Genomic DNA, 20,147 nt, shown 5'->3' with positions numbered 1-20,147 from the left:
TCTATATCTGTCTCAACAAGCCCACCAGTTCCGAAGGATACAGAACAATTATTCTTTATTCCCCTTAAGTATGAAAGCAAGACACAGCCTTTGGGTTTCGCTCTGCTAGTCATTCCTGTGAAAGAGCACACAGTAAGTTTATAAAAAAGGTTGGATTCCAGCATCCCAGGCAGTTTTGCTTCAGGTGAATGCTGTGCTGAGCTACTGCTGAGTTGCAGTAACTGTGATGGGTTCATCACCACTGTGTTCCTAGAAATGGTAGTTATTAGTGTGCAATGAGCTTTGAGACACCGTGATTTTAAAAGACACTAAAGAAAATCAAATTCTCTGATATCCTTCAGTTATGAGCATTAAGACTTTCAGCAATTGGCTTTGCATAAAGGGACATCTAGTGGCTGTACAGAACAAAACCTTGCAAAATGCATTTTCAAGTGTACAACGTAGCCATTTGTGTGTGGCCTGCAGTGTTCAATATCCTGTACATCTTTTTGGTTCTACTACATCTTGTGTTTTCTGGGGGTAATTTGTTATGTTTTTGACAAACAAAAAATCACCATTTCGAGCCATAGCTTTCTAGCTTTATGTAGGTCTATGTATGGTAATTCTGGCAAATAGAAAACTGCCTCAAGCCATGCCTGATGTACCTCACTGCTGCACTTCCACGTTTTCTATAGCATCTTCCAGGAGTCCACTGCCTGCTGTTTCCTTCTGCCATTGCCTTCCCCTTTGGTACTGTACTTGGAGAGCTTGTCATCGTTATTGTCATGGTAAAACCTACTTTCTTTTGAATGCCCGCAGCATAAAAGTCAGCAGGAGGGGTGGATGAGATTCAGGGAAACACTAATCTAAGCATTCAGTCATGTATTACACAACAAAAGTTTTTTCCTTTCCCATCCACGTTGTGCTCCTTCTTACTAGTTGAGGATGAATTCCATGCATGTTTCTGTGAATAGCCTGACAGTTTAATCGGTACATTTGCATACGGGCAAATGAAGCTTTTTTCAAAGTTGCACAGTAATATGTTTCACCTTTATGCCATGCCAGCTTCAAATTGTATCCCAGGAGGATTTCAAATGTGCATAATCTGTGCAGTTGTCTGAGCTTTTTTCCTTTCTTTTTTTTTTCTGGCTTTTTTTTTTTTTTTTTTAACTGGCAAATGCCTATTCATTGCCCATCTGGGTAAGAATGGCCTTTGCATTTTCACACCCATTCTTTCCTATATGGTTTGTGAATACCCCTCCAATCAGAACTTGCTTCACAGAAAGGGGACAAAACCATTTTACAGGAGTTTCTCAGAATAAGTCCAATGGGATCTCTACATCATGTTTACTGGACAAAAAAAAGGGAGTACTTAACAAAGACCACTTGAATTTCACAGAAAGTTTCCCACTGTCTCGAGTTTAAAAGAGTGGCAGGCCTGAGAAGAGCCCTAGACAGGAGTCTTTTTCCTGAGCTGGGCATTCTGTGCAGTGACAAGTAGGTGATCGTGGTGTGTGCAGCTGGGCCTTGTGAGGAGCTGACACACTCTGGCTTGTCCAAGGCTCTAGGAGTCTTTGTCAGAATGTGGCATTTACTTAGAATCAAACCTGTATTGGCAAGTCTGTGTTTTGTGGACAACATCACCATTGGACTTACGGCTTAGAACAGCATAAAGTAGGGGTCAACCACAAAACCGGATCTGGACCTGGTTTCCTGCAGAGAGGGAAAGGATCTGCGTTGGACAGCAGGTTTTGCTATAGACCAGTCTCTGGAATTTGTTGAAACTGCTCTTTATACTGATGTGGCTTGTGTAGTAGTGTTCTGACACTTACACAACTTATTTGGTTGCCTGGACTTTGGATAGATATGGTTGTGTTGAATGTCAAGGAAGGTGGCCTAGAAAAATCATCCTCAAAATCTGTATTAGCTTTTTTTTTTACAATTTATTGTGTATCTCTTCCAATCACCCTTCTTCCTTTATCCTCAAGGAGTAAATTTCACTTGCTACTCAGTTGAAGAAGTGGTAGAGGATCTTTTTAAGGGCAAACTCTAATAGCAAAAAAAAATAATGCCTTTTATGAAGTGACTCAGTTGGCTTTCAGACCAGCTCCAACACCACAAGGAGCATCCTAGATCAGTTCCTATAGGCGAGCTATTCACATCACTCTTACAAATGCATACAAACCTCTTTTTTGTAGCCAGGATCAACTTCAAAAACTGCCTGTTTTCTTTAAGTTAGCTAAGGACCAAATACTCTGTGGCTACACCACTCTTGATTCCCACAGCCTGGACCTGAGAAGGGCTGTTGAAACTTACTGATGAACCTTGCCTTTCCTCCTTTCTATACGTGATTTGTGGGTAAGTAGCAGAATGCACTTTCCCTGGAAGTCTTCCAGTCTCATGATGCATATCATACCTTTCTGGAAGGGAGTTGTCCTAGGGATGCATTTTTCAGAGTTCTGCTCACAAAATTAATTTTATCTGCCAAGGAGCATAGTAACAAAGTAGGTTTCTTTTCTCAGTTCAAGTGCCCTGTCTGTAGCATCTCCAGTATGTGTAGACTATTCCACATTGTGCATGTTCAAGGTAGGATTTTGGGGTTATTGGGTTAGGCTGCTGCATATTTCTTCTTATTATCAAATACCTCACTTGACAAAGCCGAGCACAGAGACTTTGTTTCTGTGAAAATGAGTCCTAGGAAAAAAACAGGTAGTCACTGATACTACTCAAAGATAGATGGAGATAAATGGGTAGCTGTACAGTCACTTGCTATGGCCTATAGTAAGTCTTGAAAAGAGATGTCGCCTATTTATCAATGATTTTCCACTTTTCTGTTGCCCGGTACGAAGCTTTTGCCCAGGATTCTGACTCTGAGCGTAAATACATTTTGGATTCTTGTATGATCTCACATGTTTGACAGGGAAGCATCTGGAACTGCTCTGGAGACCTCTGGAGGATCAGGAAGGAGGAGGAAATGCATCTCTTCTCTACATTATTTTGTGTAATAATTGTTGCAATGCCCTTGAAGGAAAGTCTCCCAGTTTCTAAGATGTTTTTCTAGTCCTGTGGTCAGTCCCATCAGAAAAAGAAGCTCAGGTTTCCTGGCTAAGCTTATGAGCAAGACAGATGTGTTTCACAATCCCCATCAGGGTCTTAGTGATTTCCTCCTTGTTTCTGCTATGTGAGCATCCCCTCAGTGTGCTAATCACACATGGAAATTAGTAACCTTCTGGTACAGGTGGTTTACATCTGTTAACATGAGACTTCCTCAGACAGCCTGGCCCCATTGTGATTTCCAGTTCCTGACCTTTGTTCTTCCCTTTAATCATCAGCTACTTCAGAGAATTAAAATAACTGCTTGTGTCCAAGGTGGTTTCTCATCAAACCACCAGAACAGAGGGTGCTTGAGACATTGGTGGTGAATAAATGGGAGGAAGAATGCAGAGCAGGAAGTATGCCACATTTGCCTGCAAATTGCAGTGAGGGGTGTTCTACTGCCTGTGGATGAGATGTAAAGCACTCCTTAGGGTGCAGCAGAGAGACATTGCTGGGCTAAAAGGCATGTGTATGCCTTTCAGCTGCTTTCAGTGTTATTTATTTGCTCTGTACATTTGCTACACAGTGCCAATAAGCTAGTTTAATTTATTCATACTTGCCAACTTCTATTTTTGGATGCTCACACATTACCAAGTTATTGTGGCAAGAGTGGTTAGACCTTTGGTGGGAATATTCAAGACAAAATGCCTGTAATACTCATGGTGATTTATCATTACTTTTCTCATTTTCTGGAAACCAAGGTGACGCATGTACTACAAATGCCTAAAGAAAAAAGTTATTAATAGTGGTTTGTTTGTTTACCATTCAAAGGGTAGTTGATTCTTCATAATTAAAAAGTGAAACCATAGTTTCTGCCTGTCAAAATCTAAATAGATGAAAATTTGGGAAAGAACAGGAAAGGGAATGGGAAAGCATTGAAACTAAAGCAAGCAAGATGAAGATAGGGAAGAGTGCATTTGGAAATTAAGAAATTTCTTTTCAGTTACTTGTAAATTTTGAAGATCATGTTAGTTTTGCATCCAAATTGCTTAGATGCTTTTCTAAACTGTTCTCTATTTAGATTATTCAGCCAAACTAAGACAAAATCTTCCTTGGAATAAATGTCTGTAATTTTCCAGTTTCTGTCAAGTAAATAACAGCAGGAGAACATTTGTTTTTATATGATGGCATTCTGGTGCAAGTCAGAACTTGGGATACGCTAAAAATGAAGGGGACAGCTCATGTTAACTTTTTGCTTTGGGTTCTTTCAGAGAACTGTTTGTCACTATTGGGTAGCAAATGTTCTAAACCACAACCCCAGACAAAACTCTGCGTGGGATTTTAGGAACATTTGCAGCCTAAATCTTGAACCAGATTTGGATTTTACAAAGTGACTGCCAGTTTTTTGATACAAGTAACTGTACTGTGAAACACAGGATCTAAATTCCTTAAAATACCAATCTAGATTGAAATCATATTTTCATATATACTCTTTGCATTAACAAGTTAGGGTTATTACAGATTCTGATCTCTTCTGGCATAGGTCCAATCCAAAGCTTAAAATCCAGCTTTAATCCATGTGCTCAGTGTTTACAATTGGCTGGCTCTAAGCTTTTTAAAGCCAGATAAACTGATAGGAAGTCCAAGACCCAGGAGTGTGATTGGAATTCAGGTCCAGCTACACCTGTCTGCATTTGGTTTTGTCCAAAAATTCAGGACTTGAGCTTTTGGATATGAGTAGTGAATTTTACTTGTAGCCTTACAAAAAATGATGTGTTCCTATCAATGCCTCCATGTGTGGTTTTTCCAGTGCAATCAGTTTTGTTTACATAGCGGGAAGTTACCTTTGCCAGTGGTCTCACTGTGGCCCTGCGGAGGACAGGACTCATTCTGTTCTTCTTTTTCTGTTTGCTTTTGTCACCTGCTTTTCTCCAGGTAACATCAGTTGCAAGGGGATGACAGAGCGCATTCATAGCATCAACCTTCACAACTTCAGCAATTCTGTGCTCGAGACCCTCAACGAGCAGCGCAACCGTGGCCACTTCTGTGACGTGACGGTCCGCATCCACGGGAGCATGCTGCGCGCCCACCGCTGCGTGCTGGCGGCTGGCAGCCCCTTCTTCCAGGACAAGCTGCTGCTGGGCTACAGCGACATCGAGATCCCCTCTGTGGTGTCGGTCCAGTCGGTGCAAAAGCTCATTGACTTCATGTACAGCGGGGTGCTGCGGGTCTCGCAGTCAGAGGCCCTCCAAATCCTCACTGCCGCCAGCATCCTGCAGATCAAGACTGTGATTGATGAGTGCACAAGGATTGTCTCACAAAATGTGGGGGATGTCTACCCAGTGATTCAGGATTCTGGCCAAGAGACACCCAGGGGAACACCTGAATCAGGCACCTCGGGGCAGAGCACTGACACAGAGTCTGGCTACCTACAGAGCCATTCACAGCACAGTGTGGACAGGATCTATTCAGCCCTCTATGCCTGTTCCATGCAAAATGGCAGTGGGGAGCGCTCCTTTTACAGTGGAGCTGTGGTCAGCCACCATGAGACAGCCCTGGGTCTCCCCAGGGACCATCACATAGAAGACCCCAGCTGGATTACCCGGATCCATGAGCGGTCACAGCAGATGGAGCGGTACCTCTCCACCACTCCAGAGACCACACACTGCCGGAAGCAACCCCGACCTGTCCGAATTCAAACCCTGATGGGCAACATCCATATTAAACAGGAGATGGAGGATGATTATGACTACTACGGCCAACAGAGGGTGCAGATCCTTGAGCGCAATGAGTCTGAGGAATGCACTGAGGACACTGACCAAGCAGAAGGCACTGAGAGCGAGCCCAAAGGGGAGAGTTTTGACTCGGGTGTCAGTTCCTCCATTGGCACTGAGCCTGATTCCATGGAGCAGCAGTTTATGGCTGGTCTGGGCCGGGATGGGCAGCAAGAACCTTCTCAAGCAGATCAAAATGATGTCCCTGCAGATGGCACTCAGCCGCAGCAGCAGCAGCAACACGTAGATGCCAATTCTTCCTCACCAGAGAGAAGCAATGACGTTGAAATGGACAGCAAAGTGCTCACAGTCAATAACAGCACCGAAAAGGGGGCTTTGCAGCCTTCTGTCAACACATCTGTTGCCCAACCATTGCCAACCACACAGATCTACTTACGCCAGACAGAAACCCTCACCAGCAATCTGAGGATGCCACTGACTCTGACCAGCAACACTCAGGTCATTGGCACAGCTGGCAACACCTACCTGCCTGCCCTTTTCACCACGCAGTCTGCTGGCAGCGGCCCTAAGCCTTTTCTCTTCAGCCTGCCCCAGCCTTTAGCTGGCCAACAGACACAGTTTGTGACAGTGTCCCAGCCCGGCCTATCAACCTTTACTGCCCAGCTGCCAGCCCCACAGCCCTTGGCCCCGTCTGCGGGCCACAGCACAGCAGGTGGGCAAGGTGAAAAAAAGCCTTACGAGTGCACTCTCTGTAACAAGACTTTCACCGCCAAACAGAACTACGTCAAGCACATGTTTGTACACACAGGTAAGAGCACCTCCCTTCAGCTTGCATACGGAGCCACAGAAAGTCCTTCACAACTATGGACTTAGATCATGTTTGCCAACCTGCCAGCCCCCAGCACAAACAGGAGGGAGGGTTTATCCAGGGAGCTGGTGTCACTGAACACTTCCTGGCCTTACTGCACTGAAGTTGAGTCCCTGCAGAAACATACAGATCTGAAATAGGGGCCTAACTGTGCATGGTGCACAAACAGTCTCATTTCACTTGGAGTAAAATGTGTCTTGCATCCATCCAAGGAGATGGTGAGCGTTCATTCTACCCTGCAAGCTGACCAGGCAACATTAAATGGAAGAGAGGAAGCTAACAGGTCATAAGAAAAACTGTATCTACAAGGAAAGCTTAATCCCACCCCACCACGCAGGTTTCACAGCTGTGGGACGTTAAGCTCAAGTAGTGGTGAGGTTAGGGCAAATTCATTGCTGGTTGAGCTGCAGCACTAGGTCCAGTCCTGGATGTTACACACGCTGCCACATATTTTCGAGGTCTCATATACTACTGTAAGAAAGTAAATCTGGAGTTTTGTCAGAAAGTCTTTCTGTACTTCACTGAAGCTGATTGCTGTAATCCCTTGTCTCTAGGTAAATCAGAAGTATCGCTAGCTGTGAGTACAGAAACACTGGGTTCAATGAGAAAATATTGAAAGAATATATGTGGAACACAATGGAACACAACATCAGCACCTTTCTGTTTAAAACTGCAGCTGCTTTAGTACGTGCTTAATGCTCTATTGCGATAGCATAGGTAACCATATTTGCCACTGAGCCAAAGCTGTCTTTTCTAGCTTTGCCAAGTTATGTGACTTCAAAGCAAGGATATGTATGTATTTTACATGGAGGAGTTACCATGGGTTCAGGACTGTTTTGCTGGCTTTAGCCCTTGACTCTTGCTGCTGTTGGAGAGAAATTCTAGTTTAGAGAAAGAGTAAATATTTCCTTCACCAAGCAGTGGTTTTGTTTACATCAGATCTTAAGATAAATGCTGGGTTTGTGATACATGGGGGAGAACCTGGAAAAATTGCCCAAACTATGGGAGGAATGTAGGTCATGCCTCCCTATTGGATGCAATAGATTTCAATTCCATGTGTATATGTAAACTTTTAACTTCAATTTACCTGTCTTAATCACTTAAGTGAAAAACTCCTCTAGACATCTACAGCAGACCTGTACATGTTCATTTACAAAAAGATCAACTTCTCAGGACTGGTACGAAATGTATAATTGCAAGGATCAAGAATCCTGAATCCCAAGATAACCTTTGTGTTTGTTTATGTTCTCCATCTTTCTGTTGTGGATGAATAGCTAAAATGCTACATAGAAAGTTTTGGTATTCAGAAAAATATCCCCTTCAGAACACAATCAAATATATCTGCTTGCATCCTTGTTCTAAAAGCTAAAAAGACTTTTTTACAAATAACTTCACGGAGATTAGGTGTTTTATTTCCCCCAGCACCGCACTTCGGTTTTGGAGTCAGATAAAGAATAGTACTGAAAGACCTATCTAAAACATTCTTAGTTACTACAAGTAATACCAACCAAGGAAATTGATAGACATCTCAAATCATGAATTAATATTTTATTTGTGTGGCTCTGAGAATGCCCTAAAAAATGAACTGTGGTGGCAAGGAAGGATTTGGGGAGATGAATCATTTCAAAATTCATTTAGAAGCTAGCTGGCTCCTGGGAGAATAATTTCACCTTAACCAACAGAGAGCTAGGCTTCAGAAAACCCTCCTGAAAAAAATCTTTATGTGTGCAGCCTCAGAGAAAGTCTGTCTGCTACCTTGTCTAGTGCTGGACAGGATCATTACAAAAACAGAGGGGAGGCAGCTGTTCCCGCTGTCGGGGTGACTTTTCCTTAGCGCTGTTAAAAGAAGCCAGGCAGAGTGGCTCCGGAAAAGATCCACAGAAGAATTGAGAGGTTTGGGAGATGAAAATATTTTGATTAATCTTTCTGTTTGGAGGGCTCACAAGAGAGGTCATGGAGGAGTCTAATCATAAACCAGAATTCAGTAATTTAAAGGCCTCTATATCTCTGTATGTTTTTATGCTTCCAAAAACTACAGTCTGATGTAGCTTTCCACGCAAAAGAAATCGACCTCCTTTTCTGCTTTTGCATGGGTGCAAACATATTAGAGATTGCTGTTTTTCCATGTTCCATGTAGACTCACTTTAATATATCCCACAATATTGTGGAAATACGGTGCCAGAGTGTATGCAGTGTCCATACCAAGGCACCATTGCATTTTCCCACCTATCACACTGTGATTAATACTGGATTAAAGGCTGCAAAAGAATATGCCAAGGTGATCACAGCAGAGCACCAACATTGCTGCCTCCACACCTTTCTGATCTGGTGATAGGATGGTGATAGGATGAGGGGAGGTCATTTGAGGAGTGGCTGAGGTCACTTGGTTTGTTCAGCCTGGAAAAGACTGAAGGGAGACCTCATTGTGACCTACATCTTCCTTATGAGTGGAAGTGCAGGGGCAGGAACTGACCTCTTCTCTCTAGTCTTGTGATAGTACACAAGGGAATGGCATAAACGTGTCAGGGTATATTTAGATTAGATATTAGGAAAAGGTTCTTCACCTTTTGGTTGGGGTTGTTGGGCGCTGGAACAGGTTCCCCAGGGAAGTGGTCACCGCACCAAACCTGGCAGAGTTTGAGAAGCTCTTGGACAATAGTCTCGGGCTCGTGGTGTGATTCTTGGGATGGAGATGGACTTTGATGATCCTTGGGAGTCCTTTCCAATTCAGGATTCTATGATTCCATGACCTCAGGGTCAGCACCATGTATCCATTATGGTTAGGGTTCAAAGAGCCACAGAGCCTACATCACCAGGAGCACAGGGGCTGGAAAAGGGGACCGTGGCCAAGCACTGACATTGCTTCTTCCCCCTTGCAACTCAGGATATGCCATGATTCTATTATTCTAATCGTCCCCTGTTACTGTCTAATAACAACCAAATACAAAATAAATAAGCGAAAGGAAGAACATGCACATTTAATTCACTGAGCAAAGTTTCTCTGACTTGAAAATGAAGAATCACGGGAATAAAGAATCTACAGCGGTCACTTAGGAAGCACAAAAATTTGCATACAAAAAAGAAAAACTAAAGTTTCGCAGTTCTTTGGAGGGGAGAAATCCCAGGAAGGCTTTGAAGCCAAGATTAAAAAGCCACAACCCAGTGTATCTTAGAAACATAAGTAGGCAAAAATTAAGGTGTTTTTATAGCACAATCTTAACAGGGTCTAGAGTGGATGAGACCAACTTATTACAAACCATGGGACATATATTGCCCAAGGCAAAACAGACCTCTGTAAATACAGTCAGTCTCTTGTAAGTTAATCAGACATTATTCTAACTGACACTGTCATTTTCCACATCATGTGTCAAGCGTATTGGCCTGTCTACACACAGCACAGCACTGTGGGTGGCAAAGTCATCAGGACAGTAAGGATTTAGTGTTTTGAACAAGTGTTTTTTACCAAGTAGGGACAAACCCCTTGTGAGTGCAAGGAAGAGCAGCAAGTGAATTTCATTCATGGATGTCACCATCATACGTGCAAACCATGAAATAAAAAGAAACAGAGACTTGGGGAGTTAAAAGTAGGTCTTTCACATCTAATCCATTTTAATTATCTCCTCTTAAAGTTGAGTATAAGTAGCATATGGTAATCTCGCTATACAATGAGTGAATTATATATTACCACAGGCATGTCTTGGTCCCTGAAGACTGACTCTTCAGGATTCAAAACAGTGCCAAACAGACTGTAAAAAGAGGGAAGCAGGATGTCTGTGGAGAAAGAAAAAAAAAATAACAGGGGAAATTGCAGAATAACCACAGGAAAATAATTTTCTCAGTCAGTGAAACAGAGGATCATTTTGATTCTTACAGAGTTATGGTACCATCTCTATCCCTGACTGCTTTGGGGATGATGAATTCCACATGTGAACTATACCACAGGTGATTCAGAAAGCAAATTAAAAAGTAGCATTTGATGGGGCATTCAAGGTGTTGGTGGTTGTCTACATTACCAGTTCAGCAGCATATCATGAAAACAGTGCTTGATACCATGAAACATGAGATTGTGCCTTATCTTTCAGAACTCTGAGCATGAGGAGGATTTAAGAGTAGTCTGAAAAATAAAAAAAGTCATATATGCTCAGCTACGTATTTTTTCCAGTTCATCCTTGTAGTCACTGGTTTGTATAAGCATAATCAGAGTTCAATTATACAAGTTTCCATAATAAGTTTTACAACAGTCCTGGGCACACAAGGCGATGTGAAGATTACATAAGTGTTTTATTTCTCTAGTTTACCTCATAAGGTGTTTTATTTAACTGGCAGTCAAGTCATTCAAGTTTCCTATGTCTTACACTGGAAGTTTATCTGTTAGGTTGCCGTTTGCATGGTGCTGGCTGGCCTAGACAGTTCTGTGTCCTGAGGTTCCCTTTTCTGGTACTCCCTGTACATGTTTCAGCTATGGCATTTGACCAGAAAAGGGAGCAACAAATGTAAACCTCTTGTAAAGTGTTGGATTCCTCTGACAATCTCTATCACTTCTCTCCTGAGAAACTGAAAGCAATTTGACTGAAATGAGTCTGGCCCAGGTCAGCTGTCTGGTAATCACTGATTTGTCCCTGCTTTTATTGCATGCCGGTAAGGAAATGGAAGCGCTGAAAGGTGAAGTAGCATGGCTGAGACCTTGCTGTCTAGAAATGAGCATGAGGAGTAAGACAGGAGACCAGGCAGGAGAGGCTGTGCCATTGAAACTGGGTGTAGATGCCAGGACCTTTTAACTCTAGTCCTGTCTGTGTCAGTGCCTACCTACTATGTATCACCTCAGCTCCTTTTTTCTGTTTGTGCATAGGGAATTCCTCCAGCCCCCTTTGTAAAGCATTTTAAAACCTCTGGTTGCAAAAATGTCGTGTGTCAAAACACATTGATTAACAGACTTACTCTTTGTTAGCCAGAGCACCTCTCCAAAGACCCCCGTGAGACTTATCATTAGTTTATTGCAAAAGAGTTCTACCAAAGTGGTTTAATCTTACGATTTCTTGTTTTTTTTTTTTTCTGTTTGTCTCTCTCTCATTGGTAATGGGCAGGTGAGAAACCACATCAATGCAGCATCTGTTGGCGCTCCTTCTCTTTAAAGGATTACCTAATCAAACACATGGTGACACACACTGGCGTGAGGGCCTACCAGTGCAGTATCTGCAACAAGCGCTTCACCCAGAAGAGCTCCCTTAATGTGCACATGCGTCTCCACCGCGGGGAGAAGTCCTACGAGTGCTACATCTGCAAGAAGAAGTTCTCCCACAAGACCCTGCTGGAGAGGCATGTGGCTCTGCACAGTGCCACCAACGGCACGCCTGGAGCCACCGGCACCGGCGCGAGGGCCGTCCCCGCCGGCGTGGTGGCCTGCACGGAGGGGACCACGTACGTCTGCTCTGTCTGTCCAGCTAAGTTTGACCAAATCGAGCATTTCAACGACCACATGAGGATGCATGTGTCAGACGGATAAGTAGAATCTCTCTCTCTCTCTTTGTTATGAACAACAAAAATAGAAACAACAACAACAAAAAAAAAAGCTATGGCACTAGAATTTAAGAAATTATTTTTGTTTCATTTTTACCTTTATTTTCTTCCTTTTTTTGGGTTCATTTTGTTTTGTTGGTTTTTGTACTACATGAAGAACTGTTTTTGCCTGCTGGTACATTACATTTCCGGAGGCTGGGTGAATAATAATTTTCCCAACCTCCCTCGGATGGTGGCCTTAAGGCCAGGTAGTGCTTCATGAGCTCCACTGGTTGGATCTCTAGCTACTGGCCTCTAAATACAACCCTTCTTTACTACAAAAAGCAAACAAACAAAAAAAAAAAAAAAAAAACCACAAAAAAATTTAAAAAAACCAGACAGAAAAATAATAAAAAAAAAAAATCTTTTTTCTCACTTGTGAAGAGCACTACAAATAAAGAAACAAAACAAAATATATTACAAATCTACAAGGCCTACTGTCGTTATAAGTACACCGCTTGCAGTGTTTCAATGGACATGATTCACATTGCTGACCGCTTTTGGACTTCACAGTATCCAGTTAGAACTGTGGAATATTTTGCTTCTGGTTGAGCAGCAACCAGAGGAAACAAGGCCCTGCTGGTTTCCACCACGTGTCTGCTTTCTCACACACATGCATCCACAAACACACACAAAGGGCTGAGGGGAATGCGAGGCAGTGTGGCTTGGATAGTGTGGAGTCCCTGCAGGGCGAGGAGAAAGAATCAGAGGTTCCTCACCTGGATTCTGCTCCATCCCATGCTGTCTGGCGCACCCTCCCCACTGCTTTTCTCGTACCACCACCACCACCTTATAGCAGAAACCAAGAAGATTCAGACAACGAGCAACGGTGGCTTTTTTGTAATTTATTCAGTGTCTTCGCTGAGCACAGGGCCTCAGCACAATCAAGAGGGACTTTCACAGAAGGCAAAGAGAAACACAGAGGAAAATCAAAGATATCAGAGGTTGCAACCTATGGATCTAGGTACAAGAGAAGGGTTAGTTCCCACAATCTTTGCAAAAAAAAAAAAAAAAGTTGCATCAGGATTTATTCTTGTGGAAGAAAGAGGAATAAAGGGTGGGAGGGGAGGGGAATAATAATTAAAAAAAAGAGTTGTTGGGACTTTTTTAATTCAAAATTTTATAGAGGGGCAAAAGTGACGTTTACCAGATAGAATGCTGATTTTTTTAATATATTTACAACAGTATTTGTGTAAAAAAAAAAAAGTGAGATTGTTAAAAGTAATTTTTCTTTGTTTTCTTTTTTGTTTTGCATACACTGCCACTAATATCTTCTCTTTTATTATATATATGAATATATATAAAAATATATATTTTATTTTAAATTGAGACTGTTAAGGTTAGCTAACCTGCTTCCAGATAGAGGGGGGGAGGGGAGATGATCTTGATTTTTATTTTAAAAAAGAGGAAGGATGTTTTCTTAATTTTCTTTTCTAATATTATTCTCTCTGTTTTCTAATGGAATCAAGAATTACCTGGGTCGATGAGGGGCTCTGTGAAGTCATCTGTGAGATTATCTACTAGTGTTTGTGCATCCTGCAGTATCATTTGAACGGCTACTATGTTTTTTTGAATTACATGGTTCTCTTTTTGGCTCTTAGCAAGCTTCTGTTGTTTCTTTTTTGGTTCCATCTCAGAATTTATTTCTGCTGAAGGACATTTCCTTTTGAGAAAGAGATTTTTTCTAGCAATGTTCCCTTGGTTTTGGGGATGATATAAACTGTAGTCTTTCTTCTTTGAAAAAGTAATGAAAGTTTTGGAAGTGTGTAATAACTAGGATTTCCCTTCTTTTTGGTCACTGGACAAGAATTAATCTGCTGTATTGTTCTCTCATCCCTGCCTTGCTCGCTAGAGAGCTTCCATATTTGTGTGGGAATCTGATCCTGACCCCGATAATTTGTGCTGATGCCAAAACAACTTAAAACGTTACCATTGCAAATAATCTTCCCTTCATTTGCAAAAAGCCTGACTGAAGGGCCACATCCCACATTCTCTGCATAGACAAAGCTATGAAAGGAATGTAGGATCAGTGTGAAAGATTGATTCCTGATCTGCATATATATGTTGGTGTTTTGTATTTTGTTTTATTGTGTTTGGACTGGTGTTCTCCCTAGTTGTCTTCTGTGTATCTGTGTAAGAATTTTTCCCCCAAAGCCAACTCCCAAAGTACGTGGGTCCTTAGTTCAGTTGGATCAGTGTTTGACACTATCTTTGTCTTGCTTGAAATCCATGTGAAGACTTACACCAACTGCACTCTGGACTTCTTATTTTAGGCAGAGAAGAAGCACCTAACAAAAATATGCAAAAAGAAGAAAAAAGAAAATTTGCTAGTTTAGCTTTTACTTGTGTCTATATTTAAATTAAGCTTTCTTAAGTTTACAAAACTTTTTGCTTGTGAACACTGAGCATTTCACATGAGACATTCTTTTATGCTGGACAACTTTCTAAGCATTGACTTGGTAGATCTCCATATACAATTTTGCATGTTCTTTACACCTGCAGCTTCCCTATCAGATGTCTGTGATTCAGTGCAGGTAACTTCATCCTTATGTTCTATGCCTGTTCCATTACCATTTATTTGGGGAAAAAAACCTGGCAGGTGGTTCAGTCTCAGAATCTTTCTGTACTCTGCAAGGTATTGTTCAGCAGATCCTAAATGCTGAAGCCCAGATTCCTGGCTGCAATATGCAGCATAGAGAGACTTTGAGGTGAATGCCAGAGCAATTGAGTCTTTTATATGGTGAAGTCTTTTTTTGTTACCAGCTTGTTTGGGTAGTACAAGGGGCTGGAGAAGGAGCACGAGTTAGTTAACAAATATTGTTTGAATAACCACACTGGTAAAACAATGCTGGCATGTAAATCAAGATGTGAAAAGACAAAGCCCAAGACACAGTGAGGAGGAACTGATATCTGCCATTTAGACACACTAGATCCATACAGAAAATAAAGGTTCTGGAGACTAGAGTACAGAAGAAAATGAGGAAGGCAAACCAGACAGAAAGGAGTGAGGTTTTTCTCTGGGGAAAGGAGGGCTTTTTCTGAGATCTTTAGTATCAAAGAATATTCTCCCATATGAGGAACTAGTGAAGAATTTTACCCAGCTTACAAATATGTAGCTGCTCATTTGTCATCTGAGGTCTGGGGAAAAGCTGTTTAATTTGCCATTATAAACCTGGCCATTATAAAACTGTAAAACTTTGAAAAACTGTAGAAACTTTGTAAAACTGTAATCAAGATGTAGCATATTCTGGAATATACTTCTGATACCAGAAGAGATATGCCAGTAAACAGGAAATAAGAACCAGGTTCTATGTCCCCCAAAATCCAAATACTATCCAAATTTTAATCCTTCAGTTTTCATCCTTCCCTAAATCAAAGCATTATCTTTGAAATACAAATTTTTATAAGTTTTAGAAAATTTGAAGTGAATTAAAGATAAGCTGTGACTGAATGAATGAATGAATGAATGAGTGAATGATGCAAATTTTAAAAAAAATAAACATAGTTTTAAAGTAAAGCTAAGGCATACTAGATTGAGTTCTAAAACACTTGTCAAAGAATTTAGGCCTAGGTTTTCACAAATGACTGCCTGTAATATAAACTGATTTTGTTCGACTTCCAGACTTGATCTTGTAAAACATGGAGCAACTTGCAGCTTGGCTGCAAATGTAGCTGAAAGTGCTTGTCAGGTCACTCTGAATTTTGAAGCTCAAACATCGTCACCTTTATATTTTAAAATGTTAGATTCTCTTTGGCAATTCTTCCTCTCATCTTTGAAATACTTATTTGCTACTTGGAAACCACTATAATATCTCAATGTTACAAGCTTCATATATTGTTACAATATGTCTTTGCAAAAAGAATAGGAGTCACAGTGATCTGGAAGCCGCTGCTGACAATGTTGGAGCGAATCTCAGTATGCTTGAAAGGCTTCCTTCAAAACACCTGATGAAATTATACAGATGAGAAAATGCAGACTGTAGCACACATCCTTTTGTTGAGGCATGCAATATCCTGCATTCCTTGAGCTTGATTCTCACTTTCCCTAAAGCTCTCTTTGTATTGCTTTGGTAATGGAAAAGGCCATGAAATGGAACATAAATTCAAGCTTACAAATCAAGGCCTCTCTGCAAGGCAAAAGTGCAATAAAGGAAGCCTTAGAGCGAATGAGAAGTGCCTTCTCCTACTGCTGCTGAGGCTGGTGAATTGGGAATGTAGGACTGGCCAGAGCAGATCTCCCCTGTGGTCCATCTCACCCAGTACTGCATCTCTGCCATGTGGCAAGCTGCAGATGATTTGTAGGAAGATGAAAGACCCTGTGTTGCATTTTTACAAAGCAGTAAGCCTAAGGGAGAAGATTTATTATATAATCCTCATTAGCTATTTCTACATATAACATACATACAAATATAAATAAAATACATATTTGCCTATAATCTAAACACATAATAATTTATGGCTTTACCTTTTTATCCCATATAAAAATTATATATGGTGGCAGATAATTCTCATTGTCCTTCAGAGATCTAGCTTATTCATTTTTAGGTGGCCTCCATGCTGTCCTGTGGAAGTGAGTTCCTCCGGTTAATTACGACATTGTTGAAATTACTCCCTTTCAAGTTGATTTTGGTGTTCACTGAAACACCCTTATTCTTGTATTATATGAAATCACAAATCAGAGATCCCAAATTTAACTTCTCTTGCCCATTTCGCTGAGGTCTGCCTCTCTCTGGGAAGCTGAATCCACAAGGAATGCAGGACCATAAGCTCAGTGTCTGCTGATTAGCAAGAATACAGCTCCTGAGCGTGTCCATGGGTGTGTCTGGGCCGTGTGTATTAGCAATGTTCTCTTACAGTGATCTCTTGCAGGGTACTGGCAGGCACAACTCATTAATGATGGGAACCTAGCAGCACAGAAACCAGTCTGTAAATTGTAGTAAGATATTTCAGTCTGGTCCCTCCTCTCAGAAAACCCATATTAATAGTCTCTCTTAAGGGAAATAGGCGTAGGTGTTTTGCAGGAACTGCTCTGAGGACACTTTCTCAACATCCATCATAATTCTACTAGGCCCACTTCTGGCCCATGCTGTTACTTTCAAAAACAGCTCAAGCTCCCAGTAAGGTAACTGGGGAGAGTTACATTTAATTGACTTTCTAAGTAAATGAGACTTTCCTTTGCTCTAAGATCAAAGAGCCCAAGTGGAACCCGTTTTTCTTCTTTCCATTTCTTTTTCATCCAAAGGAGTTGAGTAATAACCCACATACCATCAGCACCCCACTTCTTATCAACCCCACTGACTGAGTTCAGTTGACCTTGAGCTACTTGATTAATGCTGGATCACTCACATGGTGGAGGAACAAGTTTCTTGCCTTTAGTGAGTATTATCCCAACATCTCCTGTCTCCCTTAGTAATGAAAACAAGTCCCATTGGGAGAAGGTACAAGACATACTCTTTTCAGGGGTGTTGAGTCCAGTCCAAAATCAGAAGCACCCAAGCCATTTCAAACATGCCTAGATCTATGACCCTCCTGACAGTCTTATGCTAAGGGAATCCTCCAGCTCTGACTGCTGAAAGTGACTTGCTGCTCAAAAAGAAAAAAATAGCATCAACTTGGAAAAGAGAAGGGTCCAGGTGGACCTTCCAGAACCCAAAAAGAAGGCTGGAGAGGGACTTTTCACAGGGACATGTAATGATAGGACTGGGGGGAATGGCCTTAAGCTGACAGAGTGTAGGTTTAGATTAGATATTGGTAAAAAATTCTTTACGATAAAGGTGGTGAGATACTGGAACAGGTTGCCCAGAGAAGGTGTGGGCTGTAGATGCTGGAGATTGGGCTGGATGGGGCTCTGAGTAACATGGTCTAGTGGAAGGTCCCCTGCACATGTCAGGGGGTTGGGACTAGATGATCTTTAAATTTGGGATCTTACAACCCAAACTATTCTGTAATTCTATGATAATATCAAATTAGCATCTAGTGGTTGTTCTGCCAAGAAGGACTAGACCTTGATAATCAACCCTTTCAGTTCAGCATCCAGGTCCTCTGAGCCATTGGAATAAACATGATAGTAAAGAGTCAGCAGGTAGCCTAACTGAAGCAGTATCTGATCGGCCTGAGGCAAAATAGTTGCTTTTCAAATTCCCTGATTTGTTTTCATACTGGCTGTGATAATTCATGAAGGAGGGATAAAGTGATAAGAACTTGGCCTTGAGAGGTTTTGAGCCTTCTCTTCTCCCAGAAGGTTTGTCTTCATCTGACCCCTGAACAATCAGAACTCTGCTGAAAAAAGACATATGAGGGAAACTACAGATAATATATAAAGTCTGGAATCTTGAGTTTGTAAATGCAACGAATACCTTTCCCAGCACTTGACAGTCCTGCTGACAGAAACCAAATGCAGGCAGAAAGGCCTTGCAGAGGGGCAGGTGCTAAAAATGCCATGTGTCTGCAGCATGGCCAGTAAGGCAGGCAAGTGTGTGGGCGTGGCCTGATGCTGGATATACATCCACAGGGGCCGGCTCTGGCCATGCCAAGCCACTGTTCTTGCTGCTGTTCACCTTATTGTCATGCAAGAAGTAATAAGCTCTCAGCTAGTTTCCTTTAAAGCCACTCAGTGATCCAGTTCATTTCAGCCAGAGCAAAGGAGCCCCCATGTTTTCCCGGATCACTTAGCTGGGAAATACAGAGAGTTTTAGGTATGTATATATTCTTCAAACTGACAAAACAAAAATGTGGATTACGCCTTCTCTAGCATAAAACAGAGAGGTTTGGTCCACAAGGGACACAACCTGTTTGAAAAAGAGGAATACTTAGCTCTCTTAGACCTGTTGTTATAAGGCGTCACAAGGGGGAATCTTTGTTTTGTTTTTCTAAGAAAATAATGTAAATGAGAAACAAGATGTGTTAGGTATTAGTGTATATCCATCTAATTATTCCCAGTGTTGATAACTAATCAATTATATTAGTGCCTCTAAGAATAGAGAAAATATTATGCATTCATTGTTGTTATTTCTGGTCCCGCTCTGCTGTAGATCAGGAGTACCTAAGGTGGAAAGAGCAGAGTTACACAAATACGAAATTTTGGTGAACAAAAAAATTATTTCCCTGTGTAGATGTGCCAGTATCTGGACAAATATCCTCTCTGAGTTAGAGAGGATATCTAACAATATATCTAACAGGATACTGTTGGATAATTCTAAAATTATGTTGCTAGTGAAAAAATAAGCAAAGTTAAATATTAATCAATATTTTTTTGTTATATATTTAGAAGTGTTGCTGATCTTTTTGTATTTTAGCCTCTGCAGTAGTGTTTGACTCACAGGCATTAAGAAAGAGTCCCAAATAGGAGAAGCAGAGATTACTGATGTACTGTGAATAAGATTAAAAAGTAAATTGAACCCATAACGTGCTTTAATTCGCTGTTCATGCTGCAACTGGTAACTCAACTAAAGAGTTTCTAGGTTTATTTTAAAATAAAAGGAGTCAACTATATTCTACACATCATTCTAGCAAAGTCATGTCAGGAGAAAAATAAGTAAAGGTTTTTACATTTCCCTAAAATTTCCCCTAAATTGTTCATTAATATCTTTTAAAATAAAAGAGGCCAGTTCAAGATAAGCAGAACTCTGCTGCAATAACACAGTTCTTCATGTTACACATGATCATAGTTTCCACTACCCGACCTACATGAATTTCACTGACTTCCCCCAAAGTCAGTGAACTGACATTTTTGTGCACAGCTACATATGCCCAAAGAAACTCTTCATGTTCCCTGTAGGAAAAGGAGTATAGCATTGAGGTAAACAAACCAATCATAGAACTATAGAATTGCAAAAGGCCTCTGAGATCATCAAGTCCAACCGTTGACCCAGCTCTGCTAAGGCCACCACTCAACCATGCCCCAAGTGCTACATCCACACGTGTTTTGAACGCATCCAGGGCAGTGATTCCACCTCTTCCCTGGGCAGCCTGAT

At 41.4% G+C, this 20,147-nt stretch overlaps 1 protein-coding gene across 1 annotated transcript in view; it reads left to right on the top strand.

The window, feature by feature from the left end:
• Positions 1-20,147, top strand: part of ZBTB20 (zinc finger and BTB domain containing 20) — a 54,080-nt gene that overhangs the window by 14,054 nt on the left and 19,879 nt on the right. Inside the window, exons 2-3 of the mRNA XM_066175257.1 lie at positions 4,951-6,558; positions 11,703-20,147. The exon at positions 11,703-20,147 is cut by the window's right edge and continues 19,879 nt beyond it. Of these exons, the coding sequence (XP_066031354.1) occupies positions 4,971-6,558; positions 11,703-12,121 (2,007 nt within the window). The 5' untranslated portion in view covers positions 4,951-4,970 and the 3' untranslated portion in view covers positions 12,122-20,147. The remainder of the gene's footprint in view (positions 1-4,950; positions 6,559-11,702) is intronic.

Source organism: Chamaea fasciata, unplaced genomic scaffold (assembly GCF_029207755.1).
Source record: "Chamaea fasciata isolate MVZ Bird 193981 ecotype frontalis unplaced genomic scaffold, bChaFas1.0.hap1 SCAF_2, whole genome shotgun sequence".
Lineage (NCBI taxonomy): Eukaryota > Metazoa > Chordata > Aves > Passeriformes > Sylviidae > Chamaea > Chamaea fasciata.
The sequence above is the reverse complement of the archived record's forward strand: the minus strand, read 5'-3'. Positions and strand labels throughout refer to the sequence as shown.